Below are 18,876 nucleotides of genomic sequence, written 5' to 3' on the forward strand. Positions count from 1 at the left end.
CTATAGTGGCCTTAGACGCCGGACACTCGCATCGAGGACCTGTCAACAATACAAAAAGGTGATCAGAAGTCCTGAAGTCATTTGACATCTGTAGATACTGCAACAGCACCCTGCGGACATCCAAAAGATGTAACTGCCCAAAGGAGTCCGGCAAATCTTCCCTAGAAAAGGAAAGAAGAAAAATGGGCTGGTTCAGGTGAAACGCTGAAACCACTTTAGGCAGGAAGGAAGGCACAGTGCGTACCATTACTCTGGACTCCGAGAATTGTAGAAAAGGGTCCTGACACGAAAGCGCCTGAAGCTCAGACACATGTCTAGCCGATGTCATGGTCACCAAAAAGACTGTCTTGAGAGTCACATCCTTCTCAGAAGCTCGCCTAAGTGGCTCGAAGGGCGAACACTGGAGAGCCTTCAACACCAGCCCCAGGTTCCAGGCTGGACAAGGCGACCGCACAGGACGACGGAGCCTAAGCACCCCTCTGAGGAATCGGGCAATGTCTGGATGAGCAGCAAGGGACAAGCCAGAGACCTTCCCTCGATAGCATGTCAATGCTGCCACTTGAACCCACAGGGAATTGTAAGCCAGGCCTTTTTGTAAGCCATCCTGCAAAAAGTCCAGCACCGGCGAGACAGAAGCCCGCGTGGGAGTGATCGCCTTTGAAACACACCACGCCTCAAACTTGTGCCAGATCCGAGCATAAGTTGCAGAGGTGGACCACTTGCAGGCCTGCAAGAGAGTGGAAATGACCTTGTTAGAATAGCCCTTGTCTCTCAATTGCGCCCTCTCAAGAGCCAGGCCGTAAGACCAAAATCGGCAGGGATCCTCCATAGACACCGGACCCTGAACCAAAAGGTTCAGCACCAGGGGCAAATGAAATGGAGCCTCCACCAGCATCCGACGGAGATCCACATACCACGGACTCCTTGGCCAATCCAGAGCAATAAGAATCACCAATCCCTGGTATAGTCGAATCCGAAGTAGGACTCGCCCTATCAAGGGCCACGGTGGGAACACATACAGGAGGCCCGAGGGCCAGGGTTGACCTAGAGCATCCAACCCTGCCGAGTGAGGATCTCTCCTTCTGCTGAAAAAGCGAGGCACTCTGGCGTTTCCACTTGACGCCATTAAATCCATTCCGGGTGTCCCCCATTTGGCACAAATCTGAAGAAAAACTTCTGCCAGTTCCCATTCCGCCGGGTCGATTTGATGCCTGCTGACAGAAGCTGCAGGTGGAGCTCAGCCCAGTGGCAAATCTGAGCAGCCTCCGCGGCCAGGGCCCTGCACTGAGTGCCGCCCTGACGATTTACGTAGGCCACCGCTGTTGTGTTGTCTGACAGAATCCGGACAGCAAGCCCCTTCAGAGTCTTTTGAAAGGTCATAAGAGCCTGGAATATTGCTCTCAGTTCCAAGTGATTGATGGACCACCCCGCTTCCACGGTTGTCCACTGACCCCGAGCATAGCTTCCCTGGCAATGCGCAGGGCCGTGCCTAGGGTCTCCGGCGCCCCCCTGCAGTTGGCCCCGCCCCCCCCCCCCCCAAAACGATCGCTACACTACCCGCCCTCTTCTCCCCAGATCCTTTTCCTTTTTTGTTTAAATTTACCTGTCCGGCAGCAGCATAGCGTTAGTGAGAAGGAGGTGGCGCTCCCCCGCCCCGACGTGTCAGTCTTCCCTTCGCTCAGTGTCCCGCCTTCTTCTGACGTCATTTCTGATGTCAGAAGAAGGCAGAACTGAGCGAAGGGAAGACTGACACGTCGGGGCGGGGGAGCGCCACCTCCTCACTAACGCTACGCTGCCGCCGGACAGAGGTAAATGTAAACAAAAAAAAAGGAAAAGGATCTGGGGAGAAGAGGGCGAGGTAAGCATGGTGCGGCGGGGCGCCCCCCAGAGGATGGCACCCTCCTGCCATGCTTACCTCGCTTACCGTATTGGCACGGCCATGGCAATGCGCTCCCCAGCCCAAAAGGCTGACATCTGTTATCACCAGGCACCAAGAAGGAAGTGCAAGCAGCATTCCTTGGCGCAGCATCCTGTCAGAGAGCCACTACTCCATACTGAGCCAGGCCGCAGGGAGCAACGTTAGTTTGCATTGATATTCCTGGGAAACCGGAGACCATTGTTGAAGCAGGGCAATCTGCAGAGGCCTCATATGCTTTCTCGCCCAAGGAACCACCTCCAAGGTAGCAGTCATCGACCCCAGCAGCTGGACAAAGTCCCAAGCTCGCGGGCGAGGCATCCGCAGGAGCACACGAACCTGATTCTGAAGCTTGCACCGCCTTTGGTCGGGGAGAAAGACAAACCCCGAGGTTGTGTCGAATCAGACCCCCAAATACTCGAGAGACAGAGGGGGTCAGGTGACTTTTGGGTATTTTGACTGGCTGTGGCAAGATGACTTTCGGTTGCCGAATCCACTCTGATGAGCCAGTCGTCGAGGTAAGGGTGATTTCTGATACCCTCTCACCTGAGACAGGAAGCTATGACCACCATTACCTTGGAAAAGGTACGGGGCGCTGTGGCTAGGCCGAAAGGCAAGGCCTGAAACTGGAAATGTTTTCCCAACACCGCAAACCGGAGAAACCGCTGATGCAGGGACCAGATAGGAATGTGAAAAAATGCTTCTTTTAGGTCCAGAGACATGAGAAACTCTCCTGGCTGTACCGCACAATGATGTAGCGCAGGGTATCCATGCGAAAGTGTCACACTCTGAGGTCCTCGTTGACTCTTCGTAAGTCGAGGATCGGTCTGAAAGACCTGTCTTTTCGAGGCATGACAAAATTAATGGAATAGCGGCCGCAGCCACGTTCGGCGGGAGGAACTGGGATCACCGCTCCGAGGTGCAGCAAGACTTGTAAGGTCTCCTCTACCGCCGCCCGTTTTACGGCAGTGCTGCATCGGGACTCCACAAACACGTCTCTCACCGTGGCACCGAATTCCATTCGGTAACCTTCTATGATCAGGTCCAGGACCCACTGATCCGAGGTAATCTTGGTCCACTCCTCTCGAAGGAGGGAAAGACGTCTTCCTACTGCAGGAATCGAGGAGTGGACTGGCGTCCCATCATTGTGGAGGACGCCCCTGAACTCCTGGCCTTGAACCGGCCCCTGCTGAACGTTTGTCCGAGCGAAACGAGATTACATTTTATGAAGTTTTCCAATCCCGTACAGACCTCTCGTTAGATTCTCCACCATTTTCCAGTGTTAAGGAAATAGGAAAAGGTTAGTGCATCTCATCACAATAGGGGTTTCTACACAATTTGCTTATCTACATTCCGTTTTCGTTAGCTGCTACCGTCCTCGGAAAAAAGTATTTAGTGCATGCCAGGGTTTACTACTTGCTTGTTAATGGCTCGTTAAGGGCTCGTTAAGTTTAGTGCATCTGGCCCTTAGACTCTCCCCCAGGTCTTTCACAATCTTCTCCAATTCTTCTCCAAATAACTGGAGGCCCCAAAAGGGTAATCTCACCAGCCTTTGCATAGAGGCCAAGTCAGCCGCCCAATGCTGCAGCCAAAGAAGGCGGCGGGCAGAAACTGCCACAGACATCTGTTTAGCCGAAGCTCTGACCAGATCATAAAGGGCGTCAGCCAAAAATGACAGGGCCGATTCCATCCGCGAGGCAACCTCAGAGAAAGAACCTGTACCATCCGCAGGCTGTCCCACCGCCTGTTGCAACCGGGAAAGACATGCCCGGGCTGCATAAGAACTGCAAATAGACGCCCTTAAGGCAAGGCCCGCAATTTCAAAGGACCGCCTCAGCGCAGATTCCAGCCGCCGGTCCTGCATGTCTTTCAAAGTGACCCCTCCCTCTACTGGGAGAGTGGTCTTTTTAGTCACCGCCGTGACCAACGCATCCACTTTAGGCATCCCCAAAGGGGCCCAGTGCCCCTCACGCAGAGGGTAAAGATGACCCATAGCCCTGGCCACTTTCAAAGGCCCATCAGGGTCAGACCATTGAGCTGAAATAAGCTCTTGGATGGAGTCATGCATCGAAAAGGCCCGAGTAGGCTTCTTAGTACTCAGCATCCTAAGATTAACAGAGGAGGCCTCGCCTTCAGCAGGACAATCAATCGAGAGGGCCTGCAAGGCATCAGTAATGAGAGCTGGCAGCTCATCGCGGTGGAAAATCTGAACCACATTGGGATCATCCAAATCCAGTGGCAAACAGGCACCCTCCTCTAGATCATCTGTCCCTGAGGGCCTGCCAGATCCCTCAGACTCCCCACAGCCCAACCACGGGGGGGGGGGGGGGGGGGGGGGGTTGGAAAGGATATGCGCCACTTTCAGATGGGGAATTTACCCGTCTATGTTTAGCATGTTTCCAACGCTCGGGGGAGGAAATAACAGCTGAAACCATCCCCGGGGCCTCAACACCCGGAGGGAAGCCAGGATGTAACACTGTGTCAGACACCTGTGGCAGAGCTCTTTCAGCATGAAGGCTTTATGCATTAAAAGCACAAACTCAGGGGAGAAAAACCTCACCCTGACCCTCTGCCTCTGAATTAGGAGAAACAGACGTTGGAGCTCCTCTGGCAGCCTCTAAACGAGGCGTCCCCCTGCACTCAGACTCCTCCACAACTGCGAGGGTCGAGACATGCGGCGCTTCCAAAATGGTGCCCGCTGCCAGCTCCATAGAGCGGGAAGAATCATCGCTCGCCATGCTCGCACCAGCACGAGCGTCTAAGGAGCATGAATTGCACAGCCCCGCTGCTGATCTGCGTTTACCACAATGGGAGCAGCGCTTAACTCCCTCAGCAGCCTTCGCCCGACTGGACGGAAATATAGCAATAAAATGGTGGCTTCGTGCCAAAAAACTTACCCCGTTCGGAACGGCGTCCGCGGGTCCTCCATGGAGGAGCTGGGCACCACTCTCACCTCAGAAGACCGAGTCAATGAGCTCCGGTCAAGCTGCACTGAACCAAAATCTCTGGAAAAAGCCTCAGAACAGCCACGCAGAAAAAGCGTGCTTTTTTTTTTTTTTTAAACACTGTGAGGAAAGTTGGAGGCAGGCAGCAACAGAGGGACTCCGGGAGGACGGGGGAATGGGTAAAGCAGGGAAAGGGCAAATTTATATGCCTTTAAAGCGGGCACCACCAGCCACAACACCCCTGCTCAACTGGCAAAGCACAGGAGCCACCCCAGGCAGTCTGAAATCCAGGAGCTGATTAAGCTACGTCCACACCTGCTGGGAGATAGAAAAATACTGAAGGCAGTTGGGACTAGCCATCCAAGGGTCACTGTGGTTTTTCAGTGTTCTCTATCTCCACCTGCTGGTAGGCAGATACAACCCATCAGTTAATTGATTCATCTGCTGCTGATGACAAGGAATGTAACATTCTCATTTTTGTTTTCCATTCCTTTCCTAATAATGCCTAACATTTTGTTTACTTTCTTGGCTACCCTGCACACCGAACAGAGGGTTTTGACGTATCAACAATGACGCCTAGATCCTTTCCTTGGGCGGTGACTCCTGATGTGGAACCTTGCATCATATATCTGTAGTTCTCCAACTATTAAGGAGCCTTACCTGGCTGATCCTGGTTTTTCAGGACGCCCACAATGAATATACTCAGGAGTATTTCCACGCACTGAGACCCAGCATGGAGACATATTACCAAAACAATTGAAACAGCAGGCAAACTGAAGCCCAGGGGCTATTCTAAGCCACAGATGCCTTTAATTTGGCCCTCCACCCTGTGATCTTTTTCCTGAGGCTAGTGGATCTCGCAACATTATTTTTAAATTTTTATTCTTGTAGCTCTGATGTCCCTGTCCTCTGATTTTTGGCTCCCTTTAGCCATTCAGTACACGTGCAGGCCCCCTAAGCCTTTCACATTAGATGCTGCAGCTTCTACCTACCACCACTCCCCACCCCGTACACCACATGTGGTGACAACTGTCAGTTATGTTCCTCCTATTTCCAGGTTTACCACCCAGTTCTGAAGGAACTGTGCTGCTCTTAGCATCCATGCCACAATAATGTTTTAATATTCCCTAGTCCACAGGGGTGAGGATGGCTGGAGACTAGCTGGGTGGGAAACGTAGGCCTTGCTTTTTTATGAAGGTTGTAAAAGGAAGCTAGTATCCATCTCCTTCCCCTCCCCCCCCCCCCCCCCCCCCCCCCCCCCCCCCACCAATCCTCAGGCCAGATACCTTCTTCCATTCCAATGGAACCAATGGATGGACAACTCAGCCCGGTCACTCCACAATTCTTAGGTTTTTCAGACTCAGTAAGGGAGAAGAGGGTCTTAGTTGGGAGATCTGTTCCCCCTCAGTCCCTGGTCCAGGCAAGTGCCACTATTGTGCCTTGAAGATTAAAATGTTTCTCCACTCTGTTCTCTAGGAACGCCCAAGTTTAATTATGGCCACCGTACCAGAACGCAGCTGAGAGTTAAGTAGTTAGCTGTAATGTCTCACAAAAGCCTAAGTCAGCATGGATAGCTGTGCAGCAACTACGGATTGCACAAGAGCAGTATACCATAAATCACTGCATTTTCTGAGAAATCTGGGGAACTGCAATCCAAGCTTCCAGGAACACAACACAACAGCTGCCAACTCTCCCTGCTGGATTTTTATTAGAGAGGTTGGAATTTTTGTCCAAACTGTCTGAAAGGCTCAACTAAAAGGCAGGTTTGATTTCACCAAGTAATCATTTCCTTGGACAGGTACTTAGTAAACCACAGAAAAAAAAGAATCACCAGGGCGAGCCTGGAGGAAGACACTTGTAGAATCCTGCTAGAAACTGTTAAATATCTTGGCAAGAAGGTCTCTCTTATGACAACTTCATGTTCTGGCTATTTTCATAGCTTATATAGTTTTTAGTCTATAAACCCTACTACGATCTGTGGGGGGGGGGAAAAAAAAAAGAAAGAAAAACCCCTGCAAGGCAAGCATAAACAGATCTTGAATCACCTGACTGCCTTTCCCCTTTGGACTGCATATATCATTCTGGTTTTTCACAGGCAGACAACCAACCTGATAGGGAGTGTGGTCAAATGTTCCTACGCCTGAAGTGCACTTAGGAAGGCAGCCGTGCCCATAAATCTTTGATTAACTAATCACTACAGTGTACAACCTCATGACTAAAAATAGTAACAAAAGATTGTTTTGCTTCCCCTCCCCCCCCCCCCCCCCCCAAAAAAAAAAACTCAGGTAGTTGAATAAAAACACACAACTAAAATTACTTTTGATTGCTTAATATAAATAAATAAAGTCAGGTTAAAAAAAAAAATTAGGAAGTACAAGTAGACCTGCATATCTGGTGGAATCTTTGTAAATCAATGGTTCATTTACACAGTACAGAATAAAGCAAACCCCCCTCTCCCTCTAAGTCAAACCCATTGCTCCAAGTAGGTACTACAGGCTACCTGTAAAAATCAATTTGAGATGGCAATATTAAAGGCCTAAGTTATAAATTAACTAATATCAAGGAAAAGGCAAACCGCATAGCAGTAGATTGAGAAATTATGCCCAAAGTTAGGGTAAATTCTGTTAAACTAGTATTCTAGAAAGGCAGCTCCACCTTAAGTCATTTTCATGCATTTACACCTGCCAAAAGCTGGTATAAGTGCTTGTGCCTTACTACTATCAGTTAGGTACAGAAATGGAAGTATTCTATAAAAATGTTTTCCCAAGTCCAGTCCTGGAGTAACCCCTTGCCAGTCAGGTTTTCATGATATCCACAGTGAATATGCATGAACTTGATTTGCATACAATGTCTCTAATATATGCAAATCTCTTTTATGCATATTCATTATAGATATTCTGAAAAACCTGACTGGCAAAGGGGTAAACTCCAGGACAAGACTTGGGGAAACACTGTTCTATAACTGTGTGCCTAAATCCCATGACCCTCCCTTGGCCACACCCCCTAGAAGTTACACGCACGATGAATTAGGTGCACAGGTTATAGAAAAGGGGCACAGAGGAGATATGAATGTAGCCAGTAATTAGTGTCAATTGGCACTTAAGACCAATCACTGATCATGATCACAGATTCGGCCTATTACTATATATGCCTATCTGCGATCCATGCTCAAACTTTGGGTGACCTATACAGCATTTGGGGCATAATGCTATTTAAAAAAAAAAAAAACCAAAAAAGTCTTAATGACTAGCCTGATGACAGAAAAGAGCATGAGACCTAGGTTCAATTCACAGGTTCAAGTTTCTCTCCAGACAGGTCAGGAAGAGGCAGGAGGAGAATCAGCAGCACCTAGAAGTAGAGATTCAGTCTTCACTACTGGAACACAGCAACACCTGTGCCTGGATCACAGGGATCCAGAAGGGCCACTGTTGCTTGGTCCCATTGCTGTAATGACTGGGCTAAGAGGGCTAGGAAGGCATGAAAATAGCTGGGTTAAAAAAATAAAATAGGCAATCATAAATAAAGCCTGATGACACCATAGTCCAATACAACCAAGTTCTGACTGAGATGGAAACGTAAAGGAACAGGCAAAAACATAAGTGGAAGTCTCAAACCACCTCCAAAACTGAAAAAAAAAAAAAAAATGAAAAAAACCCACAGAAGTGTGTTTCATATTCAGAATCAGTAACTCATACACTATGAGTTCCTATAAGCTCGGTTCCACTTATTCAGATATGGCAAGACCCGAACAACAACAATCAAGACAGCAAATGTTTATTATCACATTGGCTACACCTCAATTCAGACATTTCATAGTGGTTTAGTCAGTCAAAACTAAAATTAGCGGAAAGAAGTGATGTAATATAAAAGAGAAAGATGAGAGAGAAAAACAGGAAGTCTTGACTCCGTCTGATTCCCTTTAGCCCCAGAATAGCTCACTCCACATCGAACACCTGCTGGAAGAAGTATGCCCTGAGCACAGATTAACACTCAGAGCGGATGTCTCAAAGTGGACATACTTGGGGAGTGAATTCTTTAAGAAGGGAACCAAGATGTAAAAGGCAGAGTCAAGTCAACGCAAGCCTGGCATATGCGGGCAGAGGAACTGCCAAACGTGTGCAGGAATAAAGAGGAAGCCAGAAGGATGCTTGGGTGCTGAGAATGTGATAGCCAGCAGGAAAAAGGAAATGATAGTGCCTCTGTTTGGAGTACTGTGTGCAATTCTGGACACCACACCTTCAACAGGATATAAACCAGATAATCAGGTCAGAGGATGGATATAAAATGGTCAGCGATTTCTGTTATAAAAGCACATGGGGACAGACAGATCATTCTATGCATTCTCTGGAAGAAAGGCAGGAAAGGGGTCCAACGGAGGTAAATTAAGAATAATCTAAGGAAATATTTTTTACTGAAAGGGTAGTGGTTACATAGAACGGCCTCTCAGCAGAGCTGGTGGAGATTAGGACAGTATCTGAATTCAAGAAAGCATGAGAGAAGCATAGAGATGAAGGAACTTGTGTGGAAAAGCAGACTAAATAGAACATGACATGAATAAAGGCCATCTGCCCTACATTTTTGTGTTATAGCCCAATATAATATCCTGTATAATAAAACACACCTCCAACATTTCCTATTTAATAAAACGCACCTCCAACATTCTGAAGCTGACTACATGGTTGAGGCATTCCTGCTCTCTGTATCAATCTCCTGAATTGACATCACGTACTTCCGGGTTCGTCACAAGCAGAAGTGACCAACCACACGAGGTTTCTCGGCTTCAGAATGTTGGAGGTGCATTCTATTAAATAGGATTGGTCAGTTCCTTGAAGCACAGCCAGAGCTCAGCGTCCTGCACAGTAATGCTCAGACACCAGAGAGGGAGGGAGGGGGGCCTGACACCAGAGAGGGGGGGAGGTATCTCTGTCACACACACACTCTCTCACAGTCAATGTCTTTCTCTCTCTCACTCTCACACACTGTCTCTCACACACTCTATATCTCACACTGTATCACATTCACTCTCTATGTGTCACAGTCACTCACACATTCTCTTGGTCTCATACATTCAGTCTCACAGAGTCTGTGTCTCACACACACTCTCTCTCTCTCTCGCACACACTGTATCTGTGTGGAACACACACTCTCTCTCTCTCACTGTGTCTCACATACGCACTTGCACACACTCTCATTCTCACACACACACTCTCTCTCCTGGATTTGAGGACCCCTGCTTTACAGAATACTAATGTAACAAGTCCAATACGCATATATTTTAAGCACAACCACTTACACCTGCTATAGAGCTAGTTTAAATGCTCACACCTAGACTGCAAAGAACATGTGTAAATTATTTTCTATGGGATTTTATATACCATATTTCTGTGTTACAATCAAAGCAGTTTACATTTATTATATGAAACTACTTTCTCTGTCCCCAGTGGACTCATAATTTAAGTAGTGGGGCAATGGAGGGTTAAGTGACTTGCCCTGAGTCACAAGTATCTATACAGGGAATTGAACCCACTTCACCAGTGGGCAGATAATCGAAAACCCCACAGTGTTCCAAACAGCGCTGTAAAAATAGCACAGGGCTTTACTGCCCAGATGATCAGAGATAATAGAATGCAAATGTAAGCACTGTTTTGCATGCATTTGCATGGTAGTTGCATTCAGAGCTCTTGAGCGTGTTGTTTCACGTGCTCGGGGGCTCTGATCATGGGGCTGTAGCAAACACAGGAGTTAGTATGGCACTAACAGCCTCTAGCGCCTGCGTTTGCTTCTGATCATCAGCCCACAGGTTCTTAGCCTACTGCACTAACCACTAGGCCACTCTTCTGTTCTATTCTATAATATATGTTAATAATTGAGCACCCCCCCCCCCCCCAACCAAACTTTGCATATGTGAAGACTCACCTGTAAAGTGTGCACCAATGAAAATTAGTATGGACTTACAAAAGAATGCTTAGCCAAGTAAAATACCAGTACTGGCACACAAACTTACAGAATTACCTATCTTTTATAAACCAGGATGCCACATCTCAGAATTTAAGAGCAAGCCACAACATAACGTACCTGATAGTAGGGATGCAAGAATGAATCCGGGCCAGATAGAGCCATAGCTGCTGTGTTACTGGCAAGTTGTATCCAGCTCTTTAAAATTCCTACAAAAACAAAATAAAATACAATGATTAGTAAAATACACATTTCAAGCACTAAATTATCATTACCTTACAGACTGCACAAGTTAAAAAAACATATATTATTGTCAAGATGCAAAACACATCCAGTTGGCAAGATCTGCATCTTGAGCACAAACTGGGAAACAATTCAAAAGGTGGAAGAGCTTAGAAAAACCTGGCACCATTCTAGTTCAGCTCAGACTGCACATTTTCAAAGACCTTGGGAGGAGGGGAGGGGGCTTCAATAATGTGTTCCTTCAGTACAAGCTCACTGTCTGCAAAATTCAACCTCTCACCAGTCAGATTCCCAATGACAACAAACAGCAGCTTCCCTGGTTATGAAACAAGACTTGACAACTTTGGATAACTGCTCTTTGTAAACCTGCATCCAAAGACACAGGCAGATCATTCTGATTGGGTATTTGTTTTGGGATAGAAGCATCACCAAGTAGAACAGCTGTGAAGGTTGAATTGCTAGCTTCAAAGCCCAGTTTTGCTCTAATCAGGACTGCTCACTCATTCACAGAAACACTGCACAGGACAGATACCCTTCTCAACAGCACCATTTCTTTTTCTTATTTTTGTTAAATGTTAAATCCTACCTCTTCACCATCCTTACAGTGGGACACACAGTTTTTATAAACCATTAACAAGATAGCATAGAAAGAATCAAACTTGAAAAAGTTTCCCACTCTAGAGAGGCAAAAAAAAAAAAAGCTTTTGAAAACTTGGACACCAACCAAATTTTCTTTGGAGGAAATGGAAAGGTGTGAGCTACCACCAAATAAATACAAGGCTGACATTAAGTGACAAAGCAACAGTACTGTGTTGTCAACCACTGTTGCATTCCTTACACACTCTCCCCCTTCTGCATCTACTCTTAGGTGTGCAGAAGCATGCCAATAATTCTCGCCTTGGAACAGTGGAACCCTACTATTAAACTGTAAAATTCATTCTTTGAATTCTGTTAATGCTGCTATCTACTACACACTACACTACTAATCATTTCTATAGCGCTACTAGACATACACAGCACTGTACACATTATTCTGTCCCTAGAGGGCTCATGTTTTTGTACCTGGGGCAACGAAGGGTTAAAATCACTTAATCCTCCATTGCCCAAGGTCACAAGGAGCTGTACAGGAAAGACCGCTGCACTTATCATTAGGCTATTCCTACATTATCACACTTTGCTTAATTATTTATTTGGATAAATAATGAATTTAATATCGTTTCCAAACCATTCCAAACTGCCTTTCCCCTCTAGGGGAGACACACACACATATGCTAAGGAGATTAAAAGAATTCTATGAGCTATGCTCTACATACTTTCCCCACGGCTCATATTAATAGTGAACATTAGCTAATAACAGTACTTTTTGATAAGAAAGCGGCACCAGTAGAATTGCCTTTTCCTTCAAATTCTAGATGCTGCATTTGATTCGACCAGCACAAACTGTGCACCGCAGCACCCTGAGGCACAGCAGCAGACTGTCTGGGAAGCTGCAGTATACTAAGACTCCATTCAAAATTGTGGAATCCATGGAATGGCTGGCAGGGATGCCCAAGCCCCGCCAGCTGAAGCGGCCTGCTGCCTGAGACCCAAACTCCATGCTGCACGAGGAAGTCGTGGCATGCTTCAGCCACTGCTTACGCTGGCACTCCCTCGCACGCATGGTTCAGCATGAACTGAGCTTGCGCAAGCAGGAGTGCCAGCTTTGGCAGCTGAAACATGTTGCTGATTTCCTCGCTGCTCAGGCAGTGGACCACTTCAGCTGGTGAGGCTTGGGCATCCCCTCCACCACCACCATCGGGGGAGGGGGGGAGGAAAGAAAACCTGAGGGGAAACGTGTGGCCTAGGGGTGTCATCAAAAAATCTACTTAAACACTATGTGCGTCATGAACCTACAAGGTTTGGAAACCGCTGATTTAGAGTGTGCTCAGTACTTCATTCTGCAGAGCATTTTACAGGTACATCAAAAAGCAGTCAGCCAGAAGCATCTGGACAAAGTAGCTTCATGTTGCCTGAAACATTTTAAGCTATTAAATTGCCTCAAAAAGCTGAAGTCTTGGTCAAGTGAAAAATTTCCACAGTAATGTAAAAGAAAATCAAGGGGGGGGGGGGGGGGAGAATCCTAACAAAAAAAAAAAAAGACAAACCTAACAAACTCGCAGTTAAAATGTTTTTAGTCTGATCCTGCACATTGTCCCCCTAATTCTATAAAAGTCACCAAAAATTGTGCGTGCAAATTTGGGCATGCGCCCATTTTGCATGCGCAATGTAATGAAGCTAATTAGCAACAATAATTGGCTTTTAGCAATTAACACTAATTAGCTTTAGCTGGCATTTATACATGATCTGAAATGGGAGTGTCACGGGCGTATTGAGTGTGTTCCTAAAATTAGCACACGTTGTTATAGAATAACAGACATGCACCTAATTTAGGGCGTGATTTGCATCACGTTTCAGTTGGTACAAATGGCCACAACTAAAATTAAGCACGATTCCCAGGTGTAAGCGATATTCTATAAACCGCACAGCTCAGCTTATAGAATAGCGCTTTTTTCAGCACCATATATATAGAATCTAGCCCTGTATATACTTTAAGTGAATGTACTTCAAGATCTCACTGGAATGCTAAATGCCACACTGCAGCACGGAGTTTGAAAGCACTACAGCATTTATTAACCCAAAGAGGGTTTTCGTTTCAGTACAGTGAAAAAGGAAAGCCCCATCAATTACCACCAACAGGCCCACCATTTATCAGGACCTGCTCAGTTTCACAGTTACAACATTCTTGAGTGTCCCTTTTACCCACACCGCAGTAACGGAGAACAGCAAAAGTGCTCCAATGATGTCACCCTTCCACCATCAATCATACAGATATGGGCAAGGGAAGACAGCAGCCCTTTTCTCAGCCTTACATGATTTATCAAAAGACATGGTAATACCAACCTTTCACTGCAAAGCTGAAAGATCTCCTTTACACTCCCAATGGAATGAAACAGCCACACAGCACTACGCCTGCATGGGGGAAGGATTCCCTTAACATTCCTATTGGGATGGGGGTTTTTTGAGGGGGGGTACATTTTTAAAAGACAAAGATATCTTTACTGCATACCCATGGAAAAGTATTCTACAATGTGACACAAAAGAGTAGATGCCCTTATCCTTACTTGTGATATCTGAGCTGGCAGGTCTTCTGAGGATCCTTTAATTAGGCCCCTGGGGTGCTTAGGGTATTCCTCTCCCAGGGCTGGGAGTGGGGGTGGACGTCTTAAATAGTGAACCCTTGTGATTGGGAATTATCCCATTAATGTCCTCCTCAAAAGGAGCCCCTAGCAACCTTGACATGTAGTTTTATCCTTTGTCTTTGTATGGTTGAGAATATAGTCAGTTAGTATTATATAGCCCCATGTTATTTAACCAGATCTCACGATGTTGCAGTCCGGTGCACAAAGTTACATGTCACTTTCCGTAAAAAGCTTTTTAAAATAGAACTGATCAAAATAAAAATTGTTATATGTTAAATTTTTATCTAGCCAAAAATCAGCTCTTGACAATGGTGACGTGAAAGGACTGTGCTTAAAAATTCTGCTAGAAGAATTTTCTATTCCTATGGTCAAAAAAAGACCAGAGGAAAAAAAAATACACAGTAATTTTTTATGACCCTTAATTTCAAATGTTCAAACAGGCTAGAGGAGAGAAGGAATTTTGAATTTAGCTCATGCCTTTACCAGTGGTAGCTCATACAAATGTTTTCAAATTTAAGGTTTCTTACTTTGAAGTGCAAAGAAGTCCCTCCTAGTTCTGATTTTATGGCACTTTCATATTAAATGGTTCTGATACTCGATTTGTAGGGGTTGCAGTGGATTTCTCTTTATATTATGTTTAAGCCCTTTAAAATTAGAGGTACTTTGTCATTTGTATTTTCATAAGAAGCTATTGAGATTTTGTGATTGTGTTTGCAAATATTTCTCTGTATTTGGAACATGCTTTGCAAGAATTAATAAAGACCTCTAAAAATTGAAGGATACCAGTTCGCTTCAGCAAATAGAAGCTGTTAAATCAGATTATCTGGATAAACTCTTAGGGTCTTCTTTACTAAGCAGCGTTATAGGCGCATTAACGTACCTAACACATATTAAACATGTATGTGCCTACAATATCCCTATAGGCGTCTACATGGTTAGCACATACGCTAAGTGTATGCGCACTAAAAACACTAATGCACCTTAGTGTACAGGGCCCTTATATTTTTTAGGCAACCATTCCTTGATCTGAATCAGTCACCATGGTGTCTATTTTGAAGAGGACTGGCCACAGCAGCAACTCTTGGGGGGGGGGGGGGGGGGCTTTTACTAAGCAGCAGTAGCATTTTTAGCACACGGTAGAAATCAGCAGGCGGTAAACACAGAGAAGCCCATTATATTCCTATGGGCGTCTTGGCGTTTGCAGCCAGCTGATTTCTACTGCGAGCTAAAAACTCCATTGTGTCTTAGTAAAAGACTCCCTTTATAAGGGAGAAACTTCAGCATGGCACTTAGGCCAAAGGCCCTGTGGGGTCCCACCCCTCCAGTGTTTCCACGGAAAACATCTTAATGCCTCCCTATTACTATGCAGCCAGACCTTGAGTACCGTTCTGGACACCACAACTCAAAAGAGGTATAGCAGAATTAGAAAAGGTGACCAAAATGAAAAAGGAGATAGACCATCACCCCTATCAGGAAAGGTCAAAGAAATTAAGACTCTTCAGCTTGGAGAAAAGAGTGCTGGTAGAAAACGATAGAGGTTTATAATATCATGAGTTGAGTGAACGGGTCAACAGGAATTGATTGTTAACTCTTTCAAAAACTGCTAAGAATAAGGCACCCAACATATGTTACTAAGCACAATGGAAAAGACTCAAATCTTTTTTTCCTTTTATTCTTTTTGTGCCGTTTTCTCCTTGGGAACACCACACCCCAATGGAAACATGAGTGGCAGTGTAACAGGACCAAACAAGTGTAAAAGAAGAAGAGGAACCCCCCTATAAAACTGAAGGAAGCAGCAAGCTATAACCCACAGAGCAAAGGTAGGATAGCAGGTAGTAGCACTACATTTCCCTACATTCCAAGGGGCAAGGAGGGTTCCCATGGGGCAGTGCTCATCAATCTTTTGTGGTTGTAACTCCAAGAAAGCTGCCAAATAAAATTGTGTGTTCTCCCCCCCCTCCCCCCCCCCCCCCCCCCGAGGTACAAAATGATGCACCTACGGAAAGCCCACCTAGGTCATAACCCAAGTTGGGAAGCTCTAATCTAGTTTCTTAAAATTAGGTGACCAAAGAATTAGATTAGAGGTACATTTCTGTTTCAGCACACAGTTTTCCATACTGTCCTGTGCAAGGGTAGGCCAAACGCTAATTTACCGGATTAGAAGCTTGAGTGACAGGGCTGTGAAAAACTGAGTTAACACCAATAAAAAGGGTGATTAGTGAAATGGCTCAGGGATCCATCATGAGCAAAAGTTGAGCAATGTTAGTAGGAAGATACTTTGCAAATAACATTGAGCTCCTACAACTTCAAGAAAAGGTAGAATGAGGAGTGATCTAAAGCATAGGAGCTGGAATGTGGTGAACCCCTCCAAAAATGTTTTTCCACTGCCCCTGATCTAAAGGAGGCTTGAAATACTTTTAATGTTTGGTAGTCGCACTCATGCATTTGATGAAAAAAAAATACAAGGGAGATGAAAGGTGACACTGAGGGATGTCAAGGAGGAGGAAGGCCTTGGTATGATTATACCAAATGATAAAGGTACAAAAACATATAAAAGTCAGAGCAATACATATTGTAACGATCAGTAGAAACGGAAGTAAAATACCTTTGAAGACAGAAGAGGTAATCCATATAATGGCCACCAGTTTACTATAGGGCTTACAGCACAAGCCCTATGGAGATGTAAATTAAGGATGTAAATGAATATACCCTAGAGGAAATATGATTGACATTCAAATATCTCAAAATTATTAATGCAGAGGCAGGTATATTCATTTGATGAGTAGTTCTAGAACTAGAGAATATGATTGAATCCAGTACATAGAAGTCTTTCAAGTAACATCAGAAAACATTTCTTCTAGGAAAGGGAGATGGATCCTTGGAGCAGCCTGCATTGGGAAGTGGTTGAGCTGAACAGATCTTTTCCGCTCATCTCATGAATTCTAATAAATCATGAGATGAGCGGAAAAGATCACCCAATTCTGAAATGAGGGCAAACAGATCATCTAGGATCTATGGCAGAACAGGTAATCAATAGGGCAGGCTAAATGGGTCTTATGGTTCTCAGCAGCCATCACAGCCTGTTGGAGGAGCGGAATGGGTCAAGACCAGCGAAAGCCAGCATTCAAATCCTGCTGCTGCTCTTTATGCCCCTGAGCAAGCCACTTCATCCTTCATTGCCTCAGGTACAAAATTAGAGTGTAAACCCTCTGGGAATATACAAATACCTGTACACCTTAATATAATTTACCTTGAATTACAATTGAAAAAGCATAAGGTGGGCCACAGTAAGGAGAAGAGACTGGTGCCGGAGGCAGGGCAGCCTATGGGAATGGCTGCCACTGCCGCCTTTTGGTAAAGAAAGAAGGTAAATGTGGAGAAGAGGGTTGAGGAGGGAAAGGGAGTGTTCCGCTCCCTGAAGAGTGCCACCTGAAGCCCCCACCTCAAGTGGCCTAATGGTAGGGCTGCCACTGACTAGATGCACATTGTGCGCACCCTAAGAAAAGTGTGCACTATCAGCAGCCCATCCCTATTAGCCCATAAAGTGCAAGACTGCCTAACACCATCCTGACTCTTATATTCCAATGGTATTCTTCTCCACTCCCCCCCCCCCCCCCCCCACGATGCTAGAAAACCCACTCCCTATTCCACCAGCTGCCAATGTGGTAGGAATGTGAACATGAGAAGGAATGGAAGAAGGGAAGCAACTGCAGAGACTATGGAATACACCAGAATATGCAGAGAAACTACTCCTTATTGAGTTATTCACTTAAATGTTTTTTTTTAACCCTTGCTATAGCCTAAGTCGAATGAGTATACTAAGCTTTCTTCTTTCTTTCTTTTTTGGCTAATAATCCAGAAGTGTCAAAAAAGGTTATCGCCTGTCTATATAGAAAGCAAAAGTGGCCATCAGAATAAAATTTATTACAATTCTTAGTACCACCATTTTCTGGGAAAAACCCAGAGGAAAGGGAAACTGGACTTTAGTGAACAAAAGATTAGTGTTACTATCAAAAGAGTATCCCGACATGAACGTGCTGCCCTTTCTGTAAGGAATAATGAGGAAGTTCAGTGCTCAAAAGCAGTCATTGTACCTTTAATACAAATGCAGGCTCAGAGAAGCAGGGACTTCCATATCGCTGACCTACACAACTTAAAGCAGCATTTCTCAAGCCAGCCCTGGAGCTATTCTCTAGTCAGACTGGTTTTCAGGACCTCTATAATAAATACACTTCAGATGAAGTTGATATAACTGGAGCACTAAAGACAGGTTGGATAGTAGGATAGGAGGGAGACTTCATAAGGCAGCCAGAGTTCCACAGGACTCCAATATGATTTTTGCTCATTCATCAGTTCACCATCAAAGGCAGCCAAGCCCCACCCCCACCCCAAGAATTGCTCTTCTGGTATTTAAAATCTGGGATTCATTACAACTGCTAAAACGGAGCACAACGGTAATCATACATTGTGTATCCTCTCTTGACAATGTGTGCAATACTCTGTTAGACCTGCTGTACTGCCTTCAAAAGTTATGGTGCTCTGGGGAGCAAATGCTTGAGCAAAGCTTTTTCAAAACACA

General features: G+C 45.5%; 1 protein-coding gene across 1 annotated transcript in view; it reads right to left on the reverse strand.

The window, feature by feature from the left end:
- Positions 1–18,876, reverse strand: part of GRB10 (growth factor receptor bound protein 10) — a 414,148-nt gene that overhangs the window by 260,778 nt on the left and 134,494 nt on the right. Inside the window, exon 2 of the mRNA XM_030205442.1 lies at positions 10,936–11,024. Within this exon, the coding sequence (XP_030061302.1) occupies positions 10,936–10,980 (45 nt within the window). The 5' untranslated portion in view covers positions 10,981–11,024. The remainder of the gene's footprint in view (positions 1–10,935; positions 11,025–18,876) is intronic.

The sequence above is a fragment of the Microcaecilia unicolor genome, chromosome 1 (genome assembly GCF_901765095.1).
Source record: "Microcaecilia unicolor chromosome 1, aMicUni1.1, whole genome shotgun sequence".
NCBI classification, from domain to species: Eukaryota; Metazoa; Chordata; class Amphibia; order Gymnophiona; family Siphonopidae; genus Microcaecilia; species Microcaecilia unicolor.